Consider the following 27,510-nt stretch of genomic DNA (forward strand, 5'->3'; position numbering starts at 1 on the left):
TGGCTAAGGCGTGTTTTGGGAGGTGGGTTTAACCCACTTTCTTTTCTCATAAAAAAATTAAAAAATAACTTTTAATCATCTTTTCAAAATATTCCTAAGTCTGCTAACAAGTGTATAGGTCTTTTTATTTTTCTCTTTTGTCAACAAAACCAACAAAAGGACAAATTATCATTCTAGTATACCTATGCCAATCAAATAAATAAATAAATATTAATAACTATACCTAAGGTTATTGACGATTTCAAAGAACTAAATGACACGGATGTCTTTTCTCACTATTGTAAAGTTTAACGGTGTAATAAAATGTAAATTTTCTTATTTGTAAAATTATATCTATAGAATTTGCATTTTATGTCTCGTGATATGTGCAGTTTTAATCAACATTATTTTGATTCTTAATTATTGGTTTTGTGCCCATTTATTCTAATTGATAACCTTTGCTAAGGTTTTCAACAAAAAATGATTATATGCATCTCACATGACATATTTATAAATCAACCACGAATTTTGATTCTAACTAACACTTTCAACTAAACATTCCTATCACCGTTACCTACCCCTTTCATATTTTCTTATCCAAACTTTCTTCTTCCACCACTACCACCAAAACTCCTTTGCCGCCTTATAACATCCAACTTATATTATTTTTCTTATTTCTCTACAATGTCAATTTCGGCCCAACACCACAAATCATCCAAAAAAAAATATTTGTGAGGCTGTATAAAAATAAAAATAAAAGGGTAGAGGAGAAGAAATAGTAGAGAGAGAAAAGAAAGTGTGTTAATCGTCATCCGAAGCCACCTATTTCTGGCTGATCATTGATTTTCTTAGTTGCCACCTTTTACACACTCTTTTTCAAGTCCATAATATTGGTCCTGTTTGCTGTAACTGTTAAAACAGATTATAAATTATAACTTAACAGATTATAAATTATTACTTTAATTAGAAGCTGTTAATCTGTTTGGTATAATTGTTGGATTATAGATTTAAATTACTGAGTAGTGTTTGTTAAATAAGGTGTGAAGTAACTTTTTCAATTAATTTTTATTTTTTATTATTCACTATTTGTCTACATTTTTCATAAAAAATAATGATAATATTTTTATAGTCCATTTGAGTCTTTTTCTATTTTTAAAAAAATAAAAAATAAAAAAAATCTAAGAGTATAACCGTGAATTAACATGTCCGCAGCATAAGCTGATAATCAGAAATAAGGGGTGAACAGCTTCTCAGAATCAACCTTTTTAACTTAAAATAAGTTGTTATGTGCCTCCTGTATACCTAACACTGCTCCGAAGCTAAACTTGCACAGGGATATCGTCCCGAGTTTGACCCACACTCCCCAGATGGTTAGTATATACGTACGTGCGTAAATCAAAGCACTCGTCTACTCATGAGAACGAGGCAACAATATACATATACAAAACATCTCCACAAGCTCCTTAGGCATCATTCTGTATGCCGCCTTAGAAATTTGTGTAGTTCCTGGCACTAAATCAATGCGAAACTCTACTACTTGTCGAGGAGGAGGTGCAAGTATCTCCTGAAATACATCCTCAAACTCACGCACTATATCTACCTCACTAATATCCTGCTTAGGGATTTCTACCAAGCATAGAAAACTCGTCATCACCGACTCTTCTCCATCACTAGAAGTGTGGGTAAGCCGTGACATACTGAGAATATCTATATTTACAGTCCTTCCAGCACAATCTAGAGTCACAAAGTGTTTTTGCAGCCAATCCATATCCAAAATAATTACAAACCCCTCAAACCCTAACACAATTAGGTTCGCGAACAAGACTCTACCCGCAAAGTCAATCTCAAAATCTTTACACATATCACAAAGAGTAACTGCCTCTCCCAAAAGAGTCTCACATGAATAGGTCTAGACAAGGAGGTAATTACAAGGTGTTTGTTTAAAATAAATTTAATCAAACAATCCAAAATAACTTTTTAAAAGTCAAAAGTCATGAGGTAACTCAAAAAAATCCCACCAAACACCCCCATTACTTTTCACCAACCCCTCCTTCTATCTAACCTCCCGTCCCATTCATTCCCCTTCTCAACTCTCTTTTGCTTTCATAATCCTACCTAACTCCTCATTACATCCCTTCATTTTCCCTGATTCAATTGTTGTTGCGTCATTCTTCCCTTACCCCTCCAACACCTGTCTCATCTTCCTAATTTTCTTTCTCTATCTCTCTATATATATATATGAGTTAATTTTTGATTTAGTTAATCTATCGAGTAGGATGAGAATGTGGATAAATTTACACATTTACTCTTAAAAAGTATGACACATGTCATTTTAAAACAAGTGATTTTTGTAAAAAGCCCTATTAGACTAATTTGACAAAAATTGGAATCCATTTACAAAGGCTATTGACTTTAAAAAAAATAAAAAAATAAAAAAAAAAATCTCTAACACCACAGCAAAGGCATGTAATCCTATCTTAACTAGTGGAAGTGGAGTTGTCATATTTCAAGTTAAAAGTTTCAAAGCAATGGAGTTTTAGATAAGTTTGATGGCGACTTAGATCCAGATTTTTTTAAAAGAAAAAAAAAAAAATTTAGTTTGTTAATATAATAATACTTTCTGTGTGGAGATTTGTTTTCCCTTCTTGTGGAGGCTTTTTCTCCTCCTCTATGGAGGTTTAAATCATTTCTTTTATGAAAGTTATTTATCTCTTTTTGAGATATTATAATACTACTATACCAAATTGATTTGATATTTTATCAATTTTGTAATAAAGATTTTCTTCTCAAAAAAAAAAAAAAAAAACTATTGTGATCCTTTATTGTATCATAAATTTTTTACAACTTTTTTAACAAAAAGCTAACAATTATGATTATGCGGATTTTAAAATATAAAAAATAAAGATTTATTTTTATTTTTTATTTTTTTTTTAGCAAATCTTAGAGAGTTTATAAATTGAAAAATGTTTGAGACCCTCGTAAATTGAAAATGAGGTGGTTGCTGTACTGGGCCTATTTTGAGATTCGTTTTGATAATCTAAATCGTTCACATTTTAGAGTATATAAAGTAGAACATATTTACAAAAAATCAATTTAATCGGATATTGTTAATCCTTTCATCCACTCATATTTGTATCTACAAAAATAACATGATAATTATGATTTAAAGTATTAAAATGAATACAAATGTGAGTGGATGAAAGGGTTAACAATATCCGATTAACTTGATTTTTTTCAGGTATGTTATTTTTGATCTATTCTAAATTGTGAACGGTTTGGATTATTAAAAAGGGTCCCCAAATGGGCCTATATGACTACAAAACAGTGGTTATTGCACCCCCATTACAACAGCCACCCCATCGCCTCATAAATTTTCTATAATTTAATTCACAATGATATGATTTGACAAATGTAAGTTTTTAATTAATTACACACTAAATAATATAAAATTCACCATTTTTATTCTATTATTGTGAATATATTTGTAAGTGCAAAATGGAGATATACATTATCGTCTTAAATTATACAAATATGATAGAGAGCTCTAGTAGAGCTGCTACTGAGCTAGCAATGCATCAAAAAAAGAGAAAAAGAAAAAAAGAAAAGACAAAATACAAGAAAGAAAAAGATAAATTAATACTATTTTAGAGTTTTTCTTTAAGAGTTCTAAAACATTTTTTTGAATTATAATTGAATAAAAATTGATAGTTCTAATTTTAGACTCTCAAAAATAACTTTAATAATATGGCAACAAGTAGATTCACATAAAATATGATATGTGTGCTTATATTTTTATTTTTTTCCTTTTACCACGTCATTAAAAAAAAAATTTTAGAATTTAAAAATTAGGGCTCTCATTGTTGATTATAATCGAACGCTCATGCTTCTTCCGCGAGGTACAACCAAACCAACCACCACTAGCGGTTGGAAATTTTAAATTGGAAAACCATAGCGAGCTCAAACCATCAAAACATCGTCATCCGCTCTCACTCACTCTCTCTCACTACTCTTGGCCGGCCTGCAATTTGTCTCGTACTCTTCCAAACAGAATCTCTCTCTCTCTCTCTCTCTCTCTCTCTACAATGGTCTTCTCTCCTTTAAACCTCTTCACCCACCTAGGGTTTCCTCCGAACCAAAAACCATCTCTTCTTTTTCTTCATCATCCATGGCTTCTACATTTCCCGTCAATTCAGTCACCTTCTTCATTGTCCTCCTCAGCTTCTGTATTTTATCAGTGACTCAATCATCGACGATCGGAGTCAAGTACATCTCACGCCTCCTCGAAATTCAGGACCAAGAGAGAGCTCTTCCTTCAGTCCAACTATCCGCCGCTCGCGGCGTCCTCAATCGCCTCATTCCTTCACACTCATCGAGCTTCGAGTTTCGGATCGTATCTAAGGTATCTTCAATGTTTTGTATCTGAATCGACACCTCTTTTGTGTATTGAGCGTAATCTGCGTATTCTGATTGCTTGAGCATTGAGATTCGGATGGCTGTTTTTGATTTATCTCTATTGAAGTGAACTAGAAATGTAGCAAAACCGAAATTGGGACATTGATTTCGAAGTTCATAAATTTTGCTAGAGCTTTGATTCTGTAGGCCATTGTTGTCAAATGGCCAATTAAATTGTGAATCCTTTTGCTAAAATAGTGAATCGTGAAGTGTAAGATTCATTTTATTTGATATAATATATTATTCTATATAGTTATATGCCTACAAAAATACCTACAATTTTTAAAATAAAGTAAATTATCAATATCACTAAATTATATATATTATGTATATATATAAAATCACGTATATCAATATAACTAATTAATCTCTTCTATTTATCTTCATAGCTTGGCGAAAAACGACGTGGTTTCATACATTATGTAAACAAAAATAAAAATAGTACTGAATCGTGGTGAATCATGTAAATCGTAATGAATTGTAAATTGAATTGTACGATTCACTTTATTTCGGGTTCAACAGCACAATTCAAATCGTTTTTGTTAAAACTCGTATCGAATTGTATGAATTGAATCGTGAATCGTACGATTCTAACAACTATGCCGTAGGCAATAATGATTTTGGGTAGATGATATTGCAATTGTTTGTTTTTTTGGTGTGAATGAAAGAATTTCTTTCTTTTACTGGGTGTGAAAAATTTGGAAAGGTTGAAATAGAAATCATAATTATAATTTGTTGATGGGCAAAGTATATTAAGTCCTCTCAAACTATCGATCATTTACACTTTACCCCCCTAATGTTTTCAACCCAACAATTACCCCCTCAAACTATTTGAATTTGAACATTAAGTCCTTCTGTTTGATATTTGGATGAAAGTGTTGTGCACATGATGATTATATTAAATTTTATAACTAAATTATCCTATTTTATTTTGTTGTAAAAATTTAATATAATCATTATGTGCATAGCACTCGACAATTTTTCATCTAAATATTTAACAGATGTCTAACAGAAGGATTTAGGTCAAGTTTGGCATCTACTAAATAATATAAAAAGTCACTATCCTATTTAAGTCACATCATTTTATTTAAATCACATCACCTCTCTAACACATCACATCAAACCCAACCCAAACCCAAACCCAACCCATATAAGCCAATAAGTTAAAAAGCGCACTTTTGTAGAACATCCCAAACAAATCCTTCAAGTTCAAATAGTTTGAGGGGGGTAATTGCTGGGTTTAAAACATTAGGGGAGTAAAGTGTAAATGGTCGATAGCTTGAGGAGGTTTAATATAATTTGCCCTTTGTTGATTCTGTCTTTTTGTGGCTATGAATCTTATGATTTCAACAAATTTCTTATCACGGGTGAAGCTCTTATACTTTCATTTTTTTTCCCCATAGGAGCGTTGTGGTGGAGAATTGTGCTTTATTATAAACAATCATCCTTCAGTTGGTGAACACGGCGCTCCAGAGATTTTGTATGTTGAGCTTCTTAATTCATTATGTATTGATGTTCTTTGCATAATTCATCAATAAAATACGGTAACTTACATAAATGCCAATGGTGATTTTAAGTATAATAATTGTTTTGTGGATTATCTAATTCCTCGAGTCTAGAATTTAACTCACAGGTCACCATCACTTACTTCTAGGATGCCCTGAGTATTTCATGCCCACTATGAAGATACTGGATCTGTTATTACTTGAGGATTGAGAATTTATTGCTATCCGTTAATATGATGTGCCTTTTAAAGTTTTGAATACTGCCCGCTGTTTTCATTTAATGCTTTGGGAGAATTATATGTTTCACATGAAGTTGGTGGTTTGTGCATTTCAATGATTTTGACCTGCTGTGAAAATAGGGAGGATTCTCCGTCTAGTCTAGATAATATGTCTGAAGGTTAGTTGAGGATTAGACAGTTGATAAAACTAAAGAATCTTCAATTATTTTGATCAATCATAAAATGTTCAATTCATGAATTTATGTGCTTGTTATGAATGTATCTGTTTATTTGTCAAACGTCTGTCTTAAAATAAATGTGATTTCATCTTGATTTTAAATTCATTTGTAGCAAAATCATGAGAGAGATGGTGAGAGGCCACTTAAGCAACTTTCAACCATTTGCAAATATTTGGTTGCTTGCATAAAATTTAAATACGTTCGTGAGAAACAATGGGTAATTATTTTGTCCTTTTTTGTTATAAATTGCTACCTAATCGTATATATCACGTCAATCCTGTGTCTATAAGGGGAAGTAGTTTATGTAGGAAAATAATGCACAACTTTGTCAAACTTTTCTACCCCAAGACGAACTAGTAGTTCAATTAAGGACCTTTACAATTCCAGAGATATCATCAGTTTAAACGGTTGAGTTATTAATATAGAATTGAACCTGGTTATTTGACATGTTTCGCTTGGTGAAGTAGAAGACTCATTAGTTTTGGTTTATTGAGTATTAACTGGTAACATTAGTGAGCTAGTTGTGGCTGGCTTGAAACCCTGATTGAACCCTAATTGACTACACTTATTAGATTTATTTGCCTTAATATGTGTTTCTGTTGTGTAAGAAATAATGTATAGAAAAAAAGAGAGAGAATAAATTGTATGTATTATTATTGATTGATGTAATGTTATTAATGTCTATTACAATGATTCATGATTCCTATATATAGAAGAGGGTGAGTGTGTAATAGGTAAGGAGTAGGTGAAGTGGAGGTGGTAGTGGTGTAGTGGGTTAGGTTTAGTGGAGTAGGTTTAAGTGGGTGAAGTAGGTGGAGAGTAGGTGGATTTTAACAGCCCCCCGCAAACTCAAGGGGGATAGGAACTAACCAACTTGAGTTTGGAGAGAGTAACAAAACAAGAAAATACATAAAAATAAAAGAGGATAGGAGACACTGTATGGTCGTGTCAGACCATTGGTGAAGACACTGGATGGTGGTGTCATAACGTTGTAGAGGACACTGTATGGGGGTGTTATAACGTTGTAGAGGACACTGTATGGTGGTGTCATAACGGTGTAGAGGACACTGGATGGCGGTGTCAGACCGATGTAGAAGACAGTTTATGGGGTCATGTCGGACCGTTGTAGCAGACAATGTTGTGACAGTTGTTGTGACAGTTTACAGAGTCTTGCTGGACCCTTGTAGAAACTAACCGGAATCAATGTCGGGACAGTTTACAGAGTCTTGTCGGACCCATAAAGGAACTAACCGAAATTAATGTCGGGACAGTTTACAGAGTCTTGTCGGACCCATAAAGGAACTAACCGGAAGTAATGTCGGGACAGTTTATAGAGTCTTGTCGGACCCATGAAGGAGCTAACCGGAATCAATGTCGGGACAGTTTACAGAGTCTTGTCGGACCCATGAAGGAGCTAACCGGAATCAATGTCGGGACAGTTTACAGAGTCTTGTCGGACCCCTAAAAAGTCGCACCCTCAAAAGGTGTGCCCAATCTTTCAAAAGGCGTGCCATCAAAAGGCGTGCCCAATCCATAAAAAGACGTGCCATCAAAATGCGTGCCCAATCCATAAAAAGACGTGCCATCAAAAGTTGCGCCCTCAAAAGGCGCGCCCACTTCATCAAAAGTCGTGCCCGACAGAAAGTGTCGAGCCATCAAAAGGTGAGCCGGAGACGCGGCGAGGCACGTGAGCGACAGAGTGGCGTGTCGGCCGCGTCATCAGTGTCGATATAAACCAATGCGGAGGTTGTGCTTGAGGCAGAAGCGAAGACAAAAAAACCTGGGAAAAAACTTCTGAAAAACTCTTCATTTTCTGAGAGAGATATTCGTTTTTCTGAGAGATTGCCTCTAAGAGCTGCAAATCTTGAAACACTCCCCTTCCGAACATTATCAGTCTGAAATTGCTATTTCGCTGAAACACTCAGCAACCCAAAAAACATGGCCTCTTCTTCCCGTTCAGCTACCCAGAATATGGCCTCTTCTTCCCGTGGTCTGCTCACTCTCTTTCCCGACCTCAACGAGTCAACAAGAGAGATAACTGGTGCGGTGGCCTGTGAACCTCAACCAAACACCTCTGGTTTTGCTCCGTTGAACTTTCCGATGCGGTCGGTGGAGCAAAAAATGGCAGTGCAAACGGATATTGAAGCTAATCAGTATACATTGAAGTCCTGTGTTGAAACTATGACTGCGGTCACAAACTTGTCGCACCGGCTGCAGAGTAGGACAAATGAGGTGCAGCAGTTAAACGCCCAACTGGCTCTGCTCCAACGCATGTATAAGGATGCGCGAGCAGAGATAAGTGTGCTAAAGGCGGAAAATAAGGAGCTGAAGCGGAAGGCCACCGTTATGTTCCGATTTGGAGGTCCGCCATATGCTGTAGTGGAGGAGCAGGGTGGAGTGATCGTGCCCAGTGGAGTGGGAAACACGGAGGCAACACCGTCAAGGGCCGCCCAGGACGGAGGCAAGAAGAAAAGACCGGCGGAATAGGCGAAAAAGTGAGATCGGTTGGTGGCCGTCTGCAGAAAAGAAAACAAATCTTGTGGTTGTTGTTGTTTTGTTTTTTTTTTTTTTTTTTTTTTTGGTGTAAAATGGTGATCGGGGTGAGCCCCAACATGAATAAAATAAGGGAAGGTTTGGTGTGCAAATTTGTATTTTTTTTTTTTTTTTAATATATATATATATATTCTATATATTCTAGTGGGATGAATGATGAGTTGTATGAAACGATGGGAACAAGTCCATGTGGGTTAGGGAATGACGATGATAATGTGTTGTGGGTGGTGGAAAAAGTAAAGTGAGAGAGAGACACACTGTAACATATTAACATAGTTTATCTTAGGTTTACCGGCACATTCCTTTTCTGAAGATATGCATTCCAGCTCAAACCACTTCAAATAATTCACAAATCTCATCATCACCTCACGTGATAAGAAGACAAATTTGCAGCTGTAACACTGCCCAACGTGGGTGAACAGTTGGTTGATAAAAGTCCTTTGGTGAAGTGATGGCGAATCATCCTCACTCTTGAGCCCCTCCATTACACCAACTTTGGTACTGTTTACCTTGGAAGGGGCTTGTGCATTGGCCTTAACCTGCAAACCCCCAGTGGCAGCAGATTTTGATTTAATCCCTCGTGCATCCACATTTGCTGGAGGTCCTCCAAGCTTGCTGGATGTCTTGGCACCAGAATCGGGTGGAGGAGATGCAACTGGAAAAAATGCAGAAGTAGCGGCGGTAGCAACCATTATGAAAAATCTATCACCAAGCTGAGAAGAATCTGGAAGAGCACGGTAGAAAACGTCAGAAATTGGATGTTTTGGTGGCAGATTCGAAGCTGTCTGAGTGCGGAAAAGCAGTTGAGAATTGCGTGATTAGTGAAGGTCGTTTGGTGGAGAACGGTGAATCAGAGACGAAGTCTGCGAAACAGTGTGCATCTCCGACTTCAAATGTGACAAACGAGCCTGAGGTGGCTCAGAAATGCCCTAAGTTAGGCATGACTTCTGTGCGTGGAAGGAGGAGAGATATGGAAGACGCTGTGGCCATTCACCCCTTGCTTTGCCGCCGGAGTAGTCAGAATCCGGCGGATTTGCACTTTTTCGGCGTTTACGACGGCCACGGTTGCTCACATGTGGCGATGAAGTGCAAAGATCGATTGCACGAGATAGTGAGAGACGAGCTCGAAAGCCACGAAGAAGATTCGTGGAAGAAAATGATGGAGCGAAGTTTCTCTTCTTGCAGAGTTACGGCTGTGGGGAGTGGAAGGTATGTGTAGAAAATTCCAGCGGGCAGCAAAGGCAAAGGTGTCGGCCGGCTGCCCGCCGGTGAGAAAGAAATACAGGCTTAAATCTTATCGCTCTGATACCATGTAAAAAATAATGTATAGAAAAAAAGAGAGAGAATAAATTGTATGTATTATTATTGATTGATGTAATGTTATTAATGTCTATTACAATGATTCATGATTCCTATATATAGAAGAGGGTGAGTGTGTAGTAGGTAAGGAGTAGGTGAAGTGGAGGTGGTAGTGGTGTAGTGGGTTAGGTTTAGTGGAGTAGGTTTAAGTGGGTGAAGTAGGTGGAGAGTAGGTGGATTTTAACATGTTGGTACAATATACTGCACATGAAGGCGACTAACTATAAGATCATAGTATAATATCACTGAACTTTAATCCACTGAGTATTGCATTAACTCACACATATACCTTTTTGTTATAATTTTAACTAGAATTAGTGGGGTCACTGGAGTAGAGCTTTCAGCTGGTCTGCACTGGTACTTAAAGCATTGGTGTGGGGCTCATATATCATGGGATAAAACTGGTGGGGCACAACTATCTTCAGTACCTAAATCAGGCTCTCTTCCTCATGTTCAAGGCGATGAAGTTTTAGTTCAGAGGCCTATTCCTTGGAATTACTACCAGAATGCTGTTACATCTAGCTGTGAGCTTCAATTTCCAATTTTAGTTTCTACTGAAAACCATTTCCAGTGGATATGGGTTCAAAACTTGAGGTTATATTCTGATAAATTTTCTCTTTTTTGTTTGGTCATATGCTTTCCGAAGATACATTCACCTGGTGGGACTGGGAAAGATGGGAAAAGGAGATTGACTGGATGGCTCTCCAAGGTATCAATTTGCCTCTAGCTTTCACTGGGCAAGAGGCTATTTGGCAAAAAGTCTTTCAGGTATAGTTTTTTCTCTTGGTATTCCACATTTTTTTTTTATACCTTGAGGCAGACATCATACTATCATCAATCTGATATACATTGTTTGATCAATAATAACATGGAAATTTCCATATAATATTATTGTTTGATCAATAATATTATAACATGTGTGAGGAATAGTAAGTTGTCATGTAGCGTTAATGTGTTTCATTGAGGTTTTGCATAAATTTGATCTAGGATTTGATGTATATATCCTGATTTGTCTATTTGTTCATTATATATATATATATATTATTTTAATAGAAACTGAAGATTCATCTGCTGCAAAATTTTGTCTTTCTTGTTTAACTTGGTGTCTAAAGCTTTCTGTTGTCATAATGAAGTGTTTTTTATCCTTTAGCAGACTTTCAATATTAGCAGTTCAGATTTGAATGATTTTTTTGGAGGGCCTGCTTTTCTTGCATGGTCACGGATGGGAAATCTTCATGGGTGAGCTTATATTCCCTGGTTTAATGTTTAGTAAGATTGCGTGAATGTCAGACTTGATAAAGTTTCTTTTTGACTTATTTATCCACATTTGTAGCTTATGTTCAATAATTTTACATACCAATATTTTGAGTCAATTCTGATTCTAGCAATTCATTGACACAACTTCCAAGCAGTTCTCTTTAGTTCCTGCAAGAAGGGATTCTGTAACACGGGAGATTTAGGGGTAGGTCTGAACAATTTGAAGAAGAACAACTCAGGGATAAATGTCTTTATTATCTGTATATTCATAGCTGAATCACGGTTCACTATTTGAGTCCTATGTAAACAGGAATCTACATCTTGAGGTGTTGGAAACCTTGTTTCTCTGTGCTGAACATGGTAATCATGACCCTTTCTTAAATCCAAATGTATTGCCTAAAATCATATCCATGGCAATCGTATTAAAGTTGATTCTTTCATCTATTTTCTGAAACAATGTCGAAGTAATTCCGGAAGTAGACACTTTCTTTAAGTGAGGAAAACAGGTCAATTGGCGCTTTAGAGGGAAGTACACATTTGAAAGTATAAACTTATTTCACCTTCAATTTATATATAAGGAGTTGTGATAATTCAGTAAAACCTGGACATCAGAGGTCAGTCTCCCAAAGGTTGCTTCTTTGCACTCCAAACCAAGTCAAATGTCCACCATGAATTATAGGATTGCATATATTGGCTGACTGTCTCTTTTTCCAGTTGATTTTCTTTTCTTTGTTTTGTTCTCTTTTAGTCTTTTACATACAAGTACAATATTTCAAATGTAGATGGGGCGGACCTCTACCTCAAAGTTGGTTAGATCAACAACTAACTTTACAGAAGAAAATTCTTGCCAGAATGTATGAATTTGGGATGACTCCAGGTACCATTTGTTGTTTGTACTCCTTTCCATTCTATTCCGGTTACTTTTTCAATTCAAGACTACACCATATTGGGAAGGCATAATATTTTGAAAACTTGTTGAAGTCAACAATATAGTCAGGCATTGTTTCATTATCGTATTGGCATGTCCCATTATGGGGAACTTTTTCTAAACTATGTATTTCTAAAGAAAGTAAAGTGCATCAAGAGTGAGGATTCTAAGGTATTGGTGAAGGATGATGAGATTAAGGAAAGATGGAAGAATTATTTTGAGAAACTGTTAAATGAGGAACATGGAATACGACAATAGGGGAAGAAATAATCAGTAATACGATAAACCAAGACTATAGGTTTTATCGCCGGATTAGGAACTTTGAAGTGGAGATTGCACTTAAGAAGATGAAATCAAATAAGGCTTTAGGACCTGATGATATCCCTATTGAAACTTGGAAGTGTTTGGGTAAAAAGGGAGTTGCTTGGTTGACTAGGTTGTTTAGCAAAATTTTGTTGACTAGGAACATGCCAGATGAGTGGAGGAAGAGTATTTTAGTGCCAATCTATAAGAATAAAGGTGATGTCCAGAACTGTAACAATTATAGAGGAATTAAGCTAATGTGTCATATAATGAAAGTGTGGGAGAGGGTGATGGAACGGCGATTGCGAGACATAACAGAGGTGTCAGAGAATCAATTTGGGTTTATGCCTGGTAGGTCAACAATGGAAGCGATCTATCTTTTGAGGAGAGTAATAGAAAAGTATAAAGAAAAGAATAGAGACATTCATATGGTATTTATCGACCTTGAGAAAGAATATGACAGAGTGCCTCGAGATATAATATGGTGGGCGTTAGAGAAGAAAGGGGTGACAAAAGGCTACATTGACGTGATTAGGGACATGTATGAAGGGGTGGTGACCACTATTAGATCGCCAGCTGGAGAAACAAATGAATTTTCTATCACTGTAGGGTTAGACCAAGGATGTACTTTAAGTCCTTATTTTTTTGCTTTAGTTATGGACGAGTTAACGATAAATATTCAAGATGACGTGCCATGGTGTATGCTTTTTGCAGACGATATTGTGTTAGTGGATGAGACTAGAGAAGGAGTTAACACAAAGTTGGAGATTTGGAGAAAAGCTCTTGAATCTAAAGGATTTCGGATAAGCAGAATTAAGACAGAGTACATGGAGTGTAAATTTAGTAACAGTAACAATGAAAGCAGAGGAGAAGTGAAGATTGAGAACCAAGAACTGCCTAAGAGTGAACATTTTCGTTATTTAGGGTCGATTATCACAACAGCGGGAGAGGTTGATGCAGATGTGGCCTATAGGATTAAGGCGGGATGGTATAAGTGGAGAAGTGCGTCTGGGGTATTGTGCGATAAACGAATACCCACTAGACTAAAAGGTAAGTTTTATAGAACGGCTATTAGACCGGCTATGTTGTATGGGACGGAGTATTGGGCAACCAAGAAACAATATGTAGATAAGATGAGTGTGGCTAAGATGAGGATGCTAAGGTGGATGTGTGGTAAGACTAGACAAGACAGGATTATGAATGAGTGTATTCGGGAATGGGTAGGAGTAGCACCGATAGAAGATAAGTTCAGAGAGAATTGTTTGAGATGGTTTGGTCATATTCAATGGAGACCAACAGAGGCAGTAGTGAAGAGATGCGATGCTGTAACGGTAGATGGAAGTGTTAGGGGACGGGGTAGGCCTAGATTAACGTTGACTAGCGTTATAAATAGAGATATGAATCTACTTAATTTGACTAATGAAATGGCCTTTGATAGGGCCGCGTGGAGAAGAAGGATTCATGTAGTCGACCCCATTTGATGGGACTTAAGGCTTGGTTTGGTTTGGTTTGGTTATGTATTTCTAAAGAAAGTGGTAATATTGCATTTACTAGTGGTAATCTCAGGTGCAATCTTTGATATTTATTTAGATTGTTTATTATTCTTAGGAGAAGAGAAGAAACATCAACAAGATCTCATTCCAATATGTTTTTTTGTACATCTAATTGGTCTTCAATTCATAGAAAGGAAGAAGAAAAAAAAAATTCCAATTTCTGATGTCATTTGTACTCCAAGTTTAAGAGGGGGTCGCATCTGAGGAGGGAGGGTGTATGAGCTTGATATACGTTGTTTATTCCATTCCTTAATGGCTTAAGCATTTGGGTCAACTGGTTGGGTAACCTAGTACTTTTACATGTTTGTTCCCTTTTTCACTTATATGCATTTTGTAGAAATTTAATGTATAAATAGAAATAGAGAATTGTATTATTGATTGATATAATGTTATCTATTTATTACAATGATTCATGATTCCTATATATAGAAGAGGGTGAGTGTGTAGTAGGTAAGGAGTAGGTGAAGTGGAGGTGGTAGTGGTGTAGTGGGTTAGGTTTAGTGGAGTAGGTGAGGTGGTAGTGGTGTAGTGGGTTAGGTTTAGTGGAGTAGGTTTAAGTGGGTGAAGTAGGTGATAGGTTTTAACAGCCCCCCGCAAACTCAAGGGGGATAGGAACTAGCCAACTTGAGTTTGGAGAGAGTAACAAAACAAGAAAAGACATAAAAATAAAAGAGGATAGGAGACACTGTATAGTCGTGTCAGACCGATGGTGAAGACACTGTATGGTGGTGTCATAACGTTGTAGAGGACACTGGATGGTTGTGTCAGACCGATGTAGAAGACAGTTTATGGGGTCATGTCGGACCGTTGTAGCAGACAATGTTGTGATAGTTGTTGTGACAGTTTACGGAGTCTTGCTGGACCCTTGTAGAAACTAACCGAAATCAATGTCGGGACAGTTTACAGAGTCTTGTCGGACCCTTGAAGGAGCTAACCGGAATCAATGTCGGGACAGTTTACAGAGTCTTGTCGGACCCTTAAAAAATACACTGTATGATGGTGTATATAGGCTGCCCAAATATATATATATATGGATATATATAGTGAGCCCTCAAAAGTCGCGCCCTCAAAAGGCGCGCCCACTTCATCAAAAGGCGTGCCCGACAGAAAGCGTCGAGCCATCAAAAGGTGAGCCGGAGACGCGGCGAGGCACGTGAGCGACAGAGTGGCGTGTCGGCCGCGTCGTCAGTGTCGATATAAACCAATGCGGAGGCTGTGGAAACCAAACCAGGCTGAAACCTCTGAACATTGTCAGACTGAAACACTCTGAAAATACTCTGGATCCAACCCTTCTCTGAAAAACTCTGCGTTTTCGGAGAGAGAAACTTTGTAACACTCTGTAACCAATCCTTCTCTGAAAGTACCAGTCGGAAATCGCTGCGTCGCTGAAACACTCTGCAACCCAAAAACATGGCCTCTTCTTCCCGTCCAGCTACCCAGAATATGGCCTCTTCGTCCCGTGGTCTGCTCACTCTTTCCCGACCTCAACGAGTCAACAAGAGAGATAACTGGTGCGGTGGCCAGTGAACCTCAACCAAGCGCCTCTGGTTTTGCTCCGTTGAACTTTCCGATGCGGTCGGTGGAGCAAAAAATGGCGGTGCAAACTGATATTGAGGCCAATCAGTATACTTTGAAGTCATGTGTGGAGACCATGACGGCGGTCACAAACCTGTCGCACCGGCTGCAGAGTAGGACAAATGAGGTGCAGCAGTTAAACGCCCAACTGGCTCTGCTCCAGCGCATGTATAAGGATGCGCGAGCAGAGATAAGTGTGCTAAAGGCGGAAAATAAGGAGCTGAAGCGGAAAGCCACCGTTATGTTCCGATTTGGAGGGCCGCCATATGCTGCAGTGGAGGAGCAGGGAGTAGTGATCGTGCCCAGTGGAGTGGGAAGTATGGAGGCAGCGCCGGTAAGGGACACCCAAGAGAAAAGCAAGAAGAAGAGACCTGCAGCAGAGTAGAGAAGAAAAATCCCGCCTGTGGATGAGGTTTTTGTTTTTGTTGTTGTTGTTGTTGTTGCTGTTTTTTTTTTTTTTTTTTTTTTTTTTTTTTTTTTTTTTTTGTGTGTGTAAAATTGTGATCGGAGTTAATCCCTGAGATGAATAAATTATGGTTTGGTGTGCAAAGCTATATGGTATGAATAGAATTTGAAAAAGATAAAAAATAATGTGAAAGAAAAATAAAGAAAGAAATAATAAAAATATATTTGAAATAAAAAATGAAAGATGGGGGAAATAAGGAAAGTGGTGTGGAGAAAAGAAATAAAAATAATAGAGTTGGAAATCAAACGGAGGAGAGATGATGATATTTTTTTTTTTTTTTTTTTTTAATATAATATAATAAAAAGAGATATATATATATATAATAAAGAAAGTGGGGAACCAGAGTGTAATGAAAAGAAAAAGTATAGGTTGGGACATCGTGGGTCACATGGGTGAGTAAAAGAAAAAAAATAAATAAATAAATAAATAAAGAAATGAAAAGAAGGGGACAAGCCCATGTGGGGCAATTGCTTTAGCAGCAGTGATTCTTGAAGGGGCAGTGAGTCGTGAAGTACCAGCTGTCGATATTCCTGCACATGTTCTTCATGTCTCTGATTGTTTAGATGATTTAAACCCAGGAGATCATATCGAGATTCAGTGGAGAAGAAACCATGAGTTCCCTTATGGTTGGTGGTATGGAGTTGTTGGTCACGTTGAACCATGCGAAGGGAGCAGAACCCATTGCCAATGTCACAATAGTGACACGGTAATGCTGGAGTTCAAACAGTACACCCTGGGGTCACGATGGAGGACAGTGGCAAGAAATAGGAAGCACCACAGAGAAGTAGGCAATGAAGTCGATGGCTTTGATGGAGGAATCAGAAAGCTTTACAATGACAAAGAGATCTCAATTTGGCAGCACTGGTGGCCAACCAAAGTCTTGGAATAGTACCCAAACAACAGCACCTTCAGGGAGAGATCTGAGAGGAAGAACATGGCCAACCAGGAGATGGGCTTGCTGTCCGCAGAAAACGAATAGGCTAGTGTACATGCCATAGGAAGTCCATTGATACATTTGGACAGAGGACTTCACAGTATAGAGGTGTCACAAGGCATAGATGGACTGGTAGATATGAAGCCCATCTATGGGACAACAGTTGTAAGAAAGTTGGAAGATGCAGGAAAGTGAAGGTACGTGTACAAAATTCCAGCGGGCAGCGAAGGCAAGGTTGCCGGCCGGCTGCCCGCCTGTGAGAAAACAAAATACGGGTCTAAATCTTATGGCTCTGATACCATGTAGAAATTTAATGTATAAATAGAAATAGAGAATTGTATTATTGATTGATATAATGTTATCTATTTATTACAATGATTCATGATTCCTATATATAGAAGAGGGTGAGTGTGTAGTAGGTAAGGAGTAGGTGAAGTGGAGGTGGTAGTGGTGTAGTGGGTTAGGTTTAGTGGAGTAGGTGAGGTGGTAGTGGTGTAGTGGGTTAGGTTTAGTGGAGTAGGTTTAAGTGGGTGAAGTAGGTGATAGGTTTTAACACATTTTATTCTATTTGTGTGTTTTTATATCTCCCCATGTGCGAGAGGAGATTGCATGGGATGGAGGCTGTGAGAGCTTGATATTGTTTGGCTAAATCCCTAATGATGTAAACTTTTAGGGCAAGCGTTTTTTTTTTTTTACCTAGTTTCTGAAAATTTATTGTTTACCAATTCCGAACCTTGGATTTTCATAGTACCAATTAGAGGGTGCGTTGTGGTTGATTAATTAATTAAGACAAATTAATTATTATGTAGGTAAAGATGCAAGCAATCACACAAGACATGATTTTTACATGGAAACCCAAATGGGAAACCACAGGACCTTAGTCCAGCCAACCAATCCTCTATAATCAAGAATCAAAATACAAGTTGCAACTTACAGCCCAACCCTAGCCAAATTCATGTGACTGGGGTGTCGAATCAACAAACTTCAGGTGTGCCTATTGTATTGATTGAATCCATAATCTCTTGAGGATCGAGCCCATGACACCTCTGGAATCCACCCCGAACTAAACGTTGATCCACCAAAGCCTAGAAATCTATCAAACTGATCTCTATTCAAGAAATAATGATATAAAGCAAGCTCATGGACTAATCATTAATCATCTCTGCAGAGTAGTGCCTCTTCAAAATATCTCTCCAAGCATATTGCCTATGTACAACTCAGCTTTTGCTTCTCACTTGGTTGCACTTGTACTCAAGCTTTACACTCCACATCTTTTAAGTAAATGTCCTCATTTTACCTTTTAGTTAAGATAATGCATGTAAATAACGAAATACTCACCATTTGAATTCAATGGAAATATCAAAACAACGAAATTCCAATTAAATAAAAAGTCAATTCTCTCATCGGAGAACAAATCTGAAAATCTTAGGAGTGACTTAAAATTACGACTTCTCAAATATATAACCTAAGATGTTCCAAGTCATATTTTTAGCTCCAATTACAAATACACAAATAGAAGTTTTGACATTTTATTCATTCACAGCCCCTTGCAAAACTAAGTAACACGGTTGATCTTTTGAGTCTGACTTGACTTTAGCATAACATGCTAAACACTCAATGGTGAAAATTGTCACACACTAATGTATCCTAAAACACTGTAATATGGTCATGCAAAATAACAACTCAACTTGGCTTTGTCAATTGGATCCGACACTGCCTAAGCTATCTATGTTGCAGTATCATTGCTTTTATTTGAGGAATCTTTGGCTGAGATCTCTTCATGTATTTATTTCCCCATTCTGTTCAACCATGTACACTCCATTTTGTTCATGCTATGGAGGGTCCAAGAACTTGATATACATCCCATCAACTTTAGCTTCTCGGGCAACTCAGATGGTCTGAAGTATTTAATTTTGTGCACAAAGCTGCAAAAGTCAAGTAAACTTATCACTTTTTACTACAGAACATAGATTGTTTGTTAGAAAACCATGGCTTGAAAACTAGAAAAGTTTATTCGTGTGTGAAAAATTACAATATTTTTTCATTTCCACATATATACAGATAGACCATCATTTTGTGTGTTCTAGTTCTTAATGTTGTCATTTTGTGTGTTCCAGTTCTTCCAGCTTTCTCTGGAAATGTTCCTGCAGCATTGAAAAGTAAATTTCCATCTGCACGAATAACACGTTTAGGAAATTGGTTAGTATTTCCATAAGTTTGACACATGTAGTTACATCAAATGTTATGATGGTTTGAGTTTTAAATAAGCAATTGTTTAACTTACTGAGAAAAAAACAAAAACCAAAAGAGTAATGGTTTACTTTCTTAGACATGTTTGTGAAAATTTGTTTATCAAGTTTCTAACTACTTATTCCAGTCAGATGGTTCCTTCTTCTATTCTGGGGCAGAAAAAAGATAGAAGAAACTAGCACTTCTTCACTTATCTTCTTTATGTTTTTTTATAGTTTGATGACTCATAACGAACTCTCATTTTTAATAAAATACTCATACTGCTTTAGGTTTACTGTTGGCGGTGATTATAGATGGTGCTGCACTTATCTTCTTGATGCAACTGATCCTTTATTTGTTGAAATTGGGAAAGCATTTGTTCAACAGCAATTGAAAGGTGAGTTCAGCCAAGTTTGTCCTTGCCTTCCTCTAAGTTTGTTATAAAATTTCTTGGGTGGTTGTGCTGTCCTTTTATGCTTTAACACTCACAGTAGTTGTGACTATTGACTTTTTTGCTGTTGGAATTACCTCTTATCAGAATATGGAAGGACTAGCCACATTTACAACTGGTAAGATGTTCTTCACTTATTGACCCTGTAATCATTTTTCAACCCCTTAATTATATGCCATATCTTTTTCATGCAATTCTTTCTTCCAAAGAGGTCATGTTGGCCAAATAAAATTATTGGTTAAGCAACGCTCATTTGTCTTTTTGAAAAGTCAGTGTTTCTATCACATTTGACTTCCCCTTAAGCTCAGAAGAGGCATCGGTATGTTTTAAACCATCACTGTGTTTCTTTAGGAGTTGAGAACATATATGGTTTTGGCCATGTTAAAGACTAAAAGGCAGAAAATTACCAAGAAGAAAATTCTAGGAATCACTCCTAGGATCCCTTCGGCAACACTGTAAAATCTTTACAAATTTCTCCCTAACATGTTCTCTATTGAGTTGAAGGCATTACATTACTTTATATAGTCACATGCTGGCACAGGCACCCTTTTGTGATGCATTTGTTAAAGCATAAGCACCTTATCATCATGTTATTCCTTATAAAAATTATTTACTTTTTTATAAATCATATTTCATTATACTAAATGTTTACTGAATCTTTTGCAGTGATACTTTTGACGAAAACACTCCACCTGATGATGACCCAGAGTACATTTCTTCTTTAGGTGCTGCAATTTTTAGGGGAATGCAAAGCGGCGATAACAACGCAGTTTGGCTAATGCAGGTCAATGGATAAATTTTGAATAGTTGTCAGGCAATTTACTGCCATGTGTATAGTCTAATTATTGAAACTTATGCCCTGCAAACAAACAATAATAATAATATTATACTACTAGAATCATAGCAATAGTTGTAATAAATTGGAACTTAAATTGCTTGCCCCAAAGAAAAAAAAAAGTTGGATCTCCTTTGCACTGTTCCAGTCTGATCTCTTCTCTTCTTCTTCTCCTTCTTCTTCGTCTTCTTCTTCTTCTTCTTCTTTATTATTATTATAAACTAGTGGTTGTTTTTAATTACTATAGCTTCTCCTATTGATATGACATTATAATTAATCTAGTTTTGTCCTGTAGGGATGGCTTTTCTCATATGATCCATTCTGGAGGCCTCCACAGATGAAGGTCATTTCGTGTTCTTTTTATATTTGTTCTTTCAGTTGTTTAACCTATTCATGTGAATCGGGAAATCATTTAGATTTTTGATTCATTTACTTGTTTGAGTATGGTGTTCAAAGTTTTCAAAATTTGAAGCACAAACCATGCACCTAATGTGTGTAATTTGTTTAATACTCATGCACCTGATATGTCTGATGAAACGTAGAGCCCCTTTTCATCCCCATTATTTGACTTTCTGGAGAAAGAGAAGAAAAAGAATAATACTAGGGATCATAAAAAAAAATATAATGAAATGCTTCATGAAATATTTTCATCATTTGATTAGTGTATGGTGTTTTATTGTATTTGTAATCCAAGAGTGGAAAATCTTTCATGATCATCTTTATGATATTTTCTTCATGATCCCTAGTATTACTCGAAGAGAAATACATATAAGGTAAATGTGTTTTTTTCTCATGGAAAATGTCCATCAGCCACAAACTAGTCAACTAAAAAAATCCAAAATCTCATTATTAGTGTCATTTACTGGGCTGTTTAGCAAGGCACGGGGTGGTATTTTGGAGACACATGCCTCAAGAGATCTCATGGGTCAACCTTAAAGATTAACTTCGAGTCATAAATTAACAAAATCAAAATTCCACCCAACGATACCTGTGGGACACTCCCCGACACTTGTCAGACACATCCAAACGTGTCTAAAAACAATGTGGATTTATACCTATTACTCCCTCTTCCTAGACATTTTAATTTTAGAAATTCTAAATCCCAAAGCTTCCTATTTGTTTAGGAATAAAGCTTTTTAAAATAGATACTAGGAGCTTTTTGTTCATACTTATTTTTTAATGTGTAGAATGTGGAAATTGATTTTTACTAGTCCAATACAACAACATATAAATATTTGTATGATGTAGAAAATGGAGAAATATTTATCATTTTCACGAGACATGAAAAGTGTGCTTTTATGCGTTGTCAAGTCCTTGTTGTGTTTGTGTCCTGATTTAATTTTAGTTTTATTTTTTTTTTTTAAATTGACATGTTGGCAGGCATTGTTCATTTTGTGTTGTATCTGTGTTCCGTGTCCGTGCCCATGTCTATACTTTTTAGCTTAAAGAATCCCCTCATATTTTGCTTTGGTGGATATATGAAAGAACATCCCTCTTGACCTTGGATTGTTCAAAGGTCTACTACATGTTGAGGATTTTTTTTCAGATAAGTTACTACACATTGAGGATTTTCCATTTAGATTTGAACAGACACAGGACTCGTAGCATATAATGTTATCTTCAGAAACTTTTTGTGTGTTATACACACACAAGCCTGTCTCACATCATTGTTTGTATTCACTTACTGCTGTACGAGGCGGTTTCTGGTTTATACCAATCTACATTCTAGAGATTGGTTTGCGGTAAATTTATGTATTTTCAATCCATTTTAAGTGTTTCATGCTGCTGCTTTCCAGTTTCTTTGTTTTTTTTAACTATTTGTGAATTATGCTGTTTATCCGGTTGCAATGGCGTGTTACATTTCAGGCACTTCTACATTCTGTTCCTGTTGGAAGAATGGTTGTCCTTGATCTCTTTGCAGAAGTGAAACCTATATGGCCTACTTCAGCGCAGTTTTATGGTGTTCCTTACATCTGGAAAGTGACTGTTTCTTTTCTTTTTTTTTCCCCCCTCGTTCTCAGTGATAAGTTAAAGACATAACAGGAAATTTTTTGTAGTGTCATTTATTTGTTTTAACATCACGTTGGTTGACATGACTAATGTCAGTTATAAACTTCTAACACTTGCTATAAACCTACCTTCATTTTGAAGTCATTTACTTCAAATTATTCTAGTAAATTATTTTGAAGTCAGTTATTACTTCAAATTAATTGTGAAGTCACAATGCCTTTAAGTGTCTTATATTTAGGTTTCCTTGCTGCTTGGGGATGAAAATTGTTTGGGATTGGTTGGCTAGTTTGAAATTGGGTATTTGCCAGCATTTTAAGTTTGAACCAGCAGCCCAGTTGCTCATAATTCTTGAAAATGTTCTTCATGTTTTACACTGCAGAACCCACTTGCCATTTTAACTCTTGCAGGTGTTCAAATGGCAGGACTATTGCAGACAACTCTATATTTTTCTCCACATAAACACATACACATATATATCTTTTCCTTGGTTTCTGTGCCCGAAACCTTGTTTATGTTCGACACTTTCTATGTTCACAGATTGTAGCTAGTTATTGGCTTCTGCTTGTACGTAATATATATCAATTAATGTGTGAAATATAAGAAAGCTTAGTTCTGCAACTGCAAAGAACTTTCCTCTCTCTCTCTCTCTCTCTCATGTTTTCCCCACTATTTCATTTCTGATTTTGATGGTGTACTGCTTACAGGTGTATGCTGCACAATTTTGCTGGGAACATTGAGATGTATGGCGTCTTAGATGCTGTAGGATCAGGACCTATTGACGCCCGAATGAGTGAAAACTCAACAATGGCAAGTCTATTTATAGTTAATGTACAAGAATAGAACTGCCTTCAATATGTAATTTATAATCATGGGCCTTGAATTGATCTCCTTGGTCATCCTTCCTCGCTCAAAACACTTTGATGAAGCATGAAATTTGCTAATCTCTCTCTCTCTCTCTCTCTCTCTCTCTCTCACACACACACACACACACACACACTCACACTCTCACACATACGTGCATGTGTGCGGGCCACAGTAACACCACATGCATATTTACAAATTGCATGCCTATGAAACATAATTATTTTACTCCACAATGCTTTTTGCCTTTCTGTTTAAATTTTTAAATTTCACTTTATTCATGTATCTCAATCTCACCCTGCCTTTTTACATATCTAAGGTTGGTGTTGGAATGTCGATGGAGGGTACTGAACAAAATCCAGTTGTTTATGATCTTATGGCTGAAATAGCATTTCAACATAATAAAATCGATGTGAAGGTAATGCTTTGTTTCATTATGCCCCAAATTGTTGCATATTTTTGTCGATATTTTCCATTTTTAGATATTGGAAAATCACAAGGCAATTGATAGTATATCTGACAGATTTATCTGTTGCAAACATTTTTTATGCCAACTATACCATTCAATGCACTAGTATTTTTCTTTCAGATGTGGATTGATATTTATTCAAGACGACGTTACGGGAAATATGTTTCATCAATGCAAGATGCCTGGGATATACTATATCACACAGTTTACAATTGCACAGATGGTGCCTATGTAAGTAACCAACTTAATAAATTTTTTATTTTCTACCATGAAGTAATCATGGCTTTCTTCTTAGTAACTCCTAAAAATTATTGTTAAAATTGTAAGTTATTTTAACACAATTACCAGGAACCAATTTTCTTGCAAACAAGCCTAAATAGAATAGTTTAATTTTTTTTTTTTAATTGGATATAAATGTTCTAATCCCACCTCAATTTTCTGGTAAGTCGGTGAACTTGGATTGCTTAATAAACTCTCAAACAGGGTGTCTCAAATATTGGATGATTCTCAATATGCGTAATTTATGTTGAAGCTATACTGCATAATAGTTTGCTAGTATTTTGGGTCTTACTAATGAAAGACTATGTAGATACTCTAAATCATTAAAATCTCAAACAGGGACATTGAACAAGAGATTTTATCTTGTGATATTGAAACAGGATAAAAACAGGGACGTAATTGTGGCATTCCCAGACGTTGATCCCTACATCATTTCTTCATCACAAGCGTCCATACGAAAAAGATATCACCATAATAGAAAACTGATATCCAGGGGAGCTTTCCTAAAAGAAACAGCTGATGATTCCTATGATCATCCTCATCTGTGGTATTCAACTTCAGAAGTATTACATGCTTTAGAACTTTTCATCAAAAGTGGGGATGAACTATCAGGAAGTAACACTTACAGGTTAGCTTTCTTTCATGCTTTTCAAATCACCTAATATATGCTTTGGGTCCGTTTGGTATCACTTATAAGCTAGTTTTTATGGTTATAGAATTTTTTATTATTAGCTTAAAAGACTTAAAATAAGTTGTAAATATATTTGGTGTGGCTTGATAATTTGTGAAAAAATTGAATCCGTTTGGTTAAAGAAGCTGTGATATAGCTTTTTGTTGTGCAAATATCTAAAATACCCTCAAAAAATTATAATTACGAAAAGAGAAGTGGGGCTCTTTGTCCAGTATGTATTTAAGTGTTTTACATAAGCTGGGGGAAAAAGAAAAAAAAAAAACTACAAACTGTAACTTAAAAAAATCTCACTTTTTTTGGTCAAATAAGATGAAAAATTTAAATAAGTTAAATTTAAAATTGCATCCAAACACTATTACTTAACCTTTTTAGGTGCTATCAAACGAGGCCGTTGGCAGCTCCTTTGTTTCATTGCCATTTTTATGTGAATCTTCAATCACTACTAGTCACATCTGTCATGTCTCTTTTTTAGTTGGTCTCCATATGCCCTTTTCCATTGTAAAATTCATAGGTATCCTCATGCGTTGTTTTATTGTGTATTATCAGGTATGACCTTGTCGACCTAACAAGACAAGCTTTGGCGAAATATGCAAACCAGTTGTTCATACAGGTTATAGAAGCTTATCAATTAGACGATGTACACGGAGTTGCTCACTACAGCCAAAAGTTTCTAGGGCTCGTGGAAGATATGGACACACTTTTAGCTTGTCATAATGGATTTCTTCTAGGACCTTGGCTAGAGAGCGCAAAGCAACTTGCTCAAGACAGAGAGCAGAAAAAGCAGGTGAGGAGCTCTTCCACTAAATAACTAGGTAAATTTTATTCGATCTGTTGGATAACTTAATTGATGGTGATGCAAATCTACAGTATGAGTGGAATGCAAGAACTCAAATAACTATGTGGTTTGACAACACAGAGGAGGAGGCAAGTCTGCTTCGTGACTATGGTATGGATTGTCTTAACTCTTAAGCCTTTAGTTCTCTTATTAGTTTTCCATCAGCAATCCTCTGCAGTTCAACTTATAGTGTGTTCATAGAGGATTGCTATACGTGCTGAGCAAATATTCCATCCAAAACTTCCTTACGCTGGCTCTTTTTTCAATTTTTATGAACTTTTTTAAATATCGAATCTTTTTTTTTTTTTTTTAAACTTTTTAGGGTGGCCTATACTAGATGCTCCTAATTTTTTTTTTTTTAAAAAATGTATAAAATTCAAAAAAAGTGTAATGAAGACAAAAAGGGCCGGGGGGGGGGGGTGTCTACTTTTTGAGATTTTTTAATAGAAATTGTCTTATTTTGTCTTTACCAGACTCTTTTCAAAGTTTTAAATTTTTTTAAGGTTATCTAGATTAAATGAACCTAGGAAGTAAAAAATAAAATAAAATAGGCTCAAAATTAAAAAAAAAAAGTTCACTAAAGACAAAAAAATAAAAAGCGAAGTAATAACTTTCAAATTAACTAAGTTGTTTTTATCATTAGGAAACTTTTTGAGGTTTTTTTAACAGAAATTGGCTTTTTTTGTCTTTACCAAACTCTTTTCAAAGTTCTAAATTTTTTTAGGGTCGTCTAGACTAGATAAACTTAGAAAGTAGAAAATAAAATAAAGTAGGCTCAAAATAAAAAAATAAAATAAGTTCATTAAAGACAAAAAAATAAAAAGTGAAGAAACAACTTTCAAATTAACTAAGTTTTTATCATTAGGAAACTTTTTGAGGTTTTTTAACAGAAGTTGGCTTTTCTTGTTTTTACCAGACTTAATTAAGTTGTTTTTATCATTAGGAAAATGTTCATATGATGCACATTGATACATTGTTTCTCCTCTTCTAGGAAACAAGTACTGGAGTGGGCTTCTACGAGATTACTATGGCCCCAGAGCAGCCATATATTTCAAATTTCTGACAGAGAGTTTGGAGAAGGGTGACAATTTTCGCATGAAAGATTGGAGGAAGGAATGGATTAAGCTTACAAATGATTGGCAAAGCAGCACGAATTTGTATCCGGTGCAAAGCAATGGAGATGCTTTCGACACATCCAAGTTGCTTTACAACAAATACTTGAAGGATCCAGACACTTACGACCACTAAATGGCACCAACTTTGTGCATAAGAAGTGGTTGATATGCGATCAAATGAGTCTCTAGTAAAGAGGCAAGTTATATTAAAATAAAAAATAAAAAAATTTCATGTAATTGTGTTCTATCCTTGCTTCGCTGATAATATCTCTTGTTTTCTCTCTCCTACAGTTTCAGTTTTGTTTGTGCTTATCCACTAAAAAAATTCACATGTGCCTCAAATTTTTAGAATCTATTGGTTTTGTATGAATGAAATCATGCTAGCATATATGCTTGTGCAGTTGCTTTTGAGAA

At 36.2% G+C, this 27,510-nt stretch overlaps 1 protein-coding gene across 3 annotated transcripts; it reads left to right on the top strand.

The window, feature by feature from the left end:
* The first annotated feature begins 3,874 nt into the window (after positions 1-3,874).
* Positions 3,875-27,510, top strand: LOC114290714 (alpha-N-acetylglucosaminidase). Of its 3 annotated transcripts, none has more exons than XM_082922537.1 (19): positions 3,875-4,378; positions 5,835-5,911; positions 10,618-10,829; positions 10,952-11,073; positions 11,456-11,544; positions 12,345-12,439; positions 19,439-19,520; positions 19,841-19,947; positions 20,089-20,119; positions 20,668-20,785; positions 21,132-21,179; positions 22,703-22,811; positions 23,550-23,653; positions 24,027-24,125; positions 24,297-24,407; positions 24,836-25,083; positions 25,693-25,930; positions 26,014-26,092; positions 26,973-27,510. In XM_082922537.1, the coding sequence occupies exons 1-19, from the start codon at positions 4,145-4,147 to the stop codon at positions 27,227-27,229; spliced, it is 2,460 nt and encodes an 819-aa protein (XP_082778663.1). In that variant the 5' UTR covers positions 3,875-4,144; the 3' UTR covers positions 27,230-27,510. The 3 variants fall into 3 exon arrangements, with proteins under 3 accessions (XP_082778663.1, XP_082778664.1, XP_082778665.1); XM_082922538.1 differs by having other exon boundaries at positions 3,878-4,378; positions 11,459-11,544; XM_082922539.1 differs by lacking the exon at positions 21,132-21,179 and having other exon boundaries at positions 3,950-4,378.

The sequence above is a fragment of the Camellia sinensis genome, chromosome 4 (assembly GCF_055761805.1).
Source record: "Camellia sinensis isolate YWXY chromosome 4, ASM5576180v1, whole genome shotgun sequence".
Taxonomy (NCBI): Eukaryota; Viridiplantae; Streptophyta; class Magnoliopsida; order Ericales; family Theaceae; genus Camellia; species Camellia sinensis.

Excerpts from the sequence above, each read along its gene's own strand:
- LOC114290714 (XM_082922537.1), top strand. The coding sequence starts at position 4,145 with ATGGCTTCTACATTTCCCGTCAATTCAGTCACCTTCTTCATTGTCCTC. Across the intron at positions 12,440-19,438 it reads TGAATTTGGGATGACTCCAG|TTCTTCCAGCTTTCTCTGGA; the intron begins GTACCATTTGTT and ends TGTGTGTTCCAG. Across the intron at positions 24,408-24,835 it reads ATTGCACAGATGGTGCCTAT|GATAAAAACAGGGACGTAAT; the intron begins GTAAGTAACCAA and ends ATATTGAAACAG.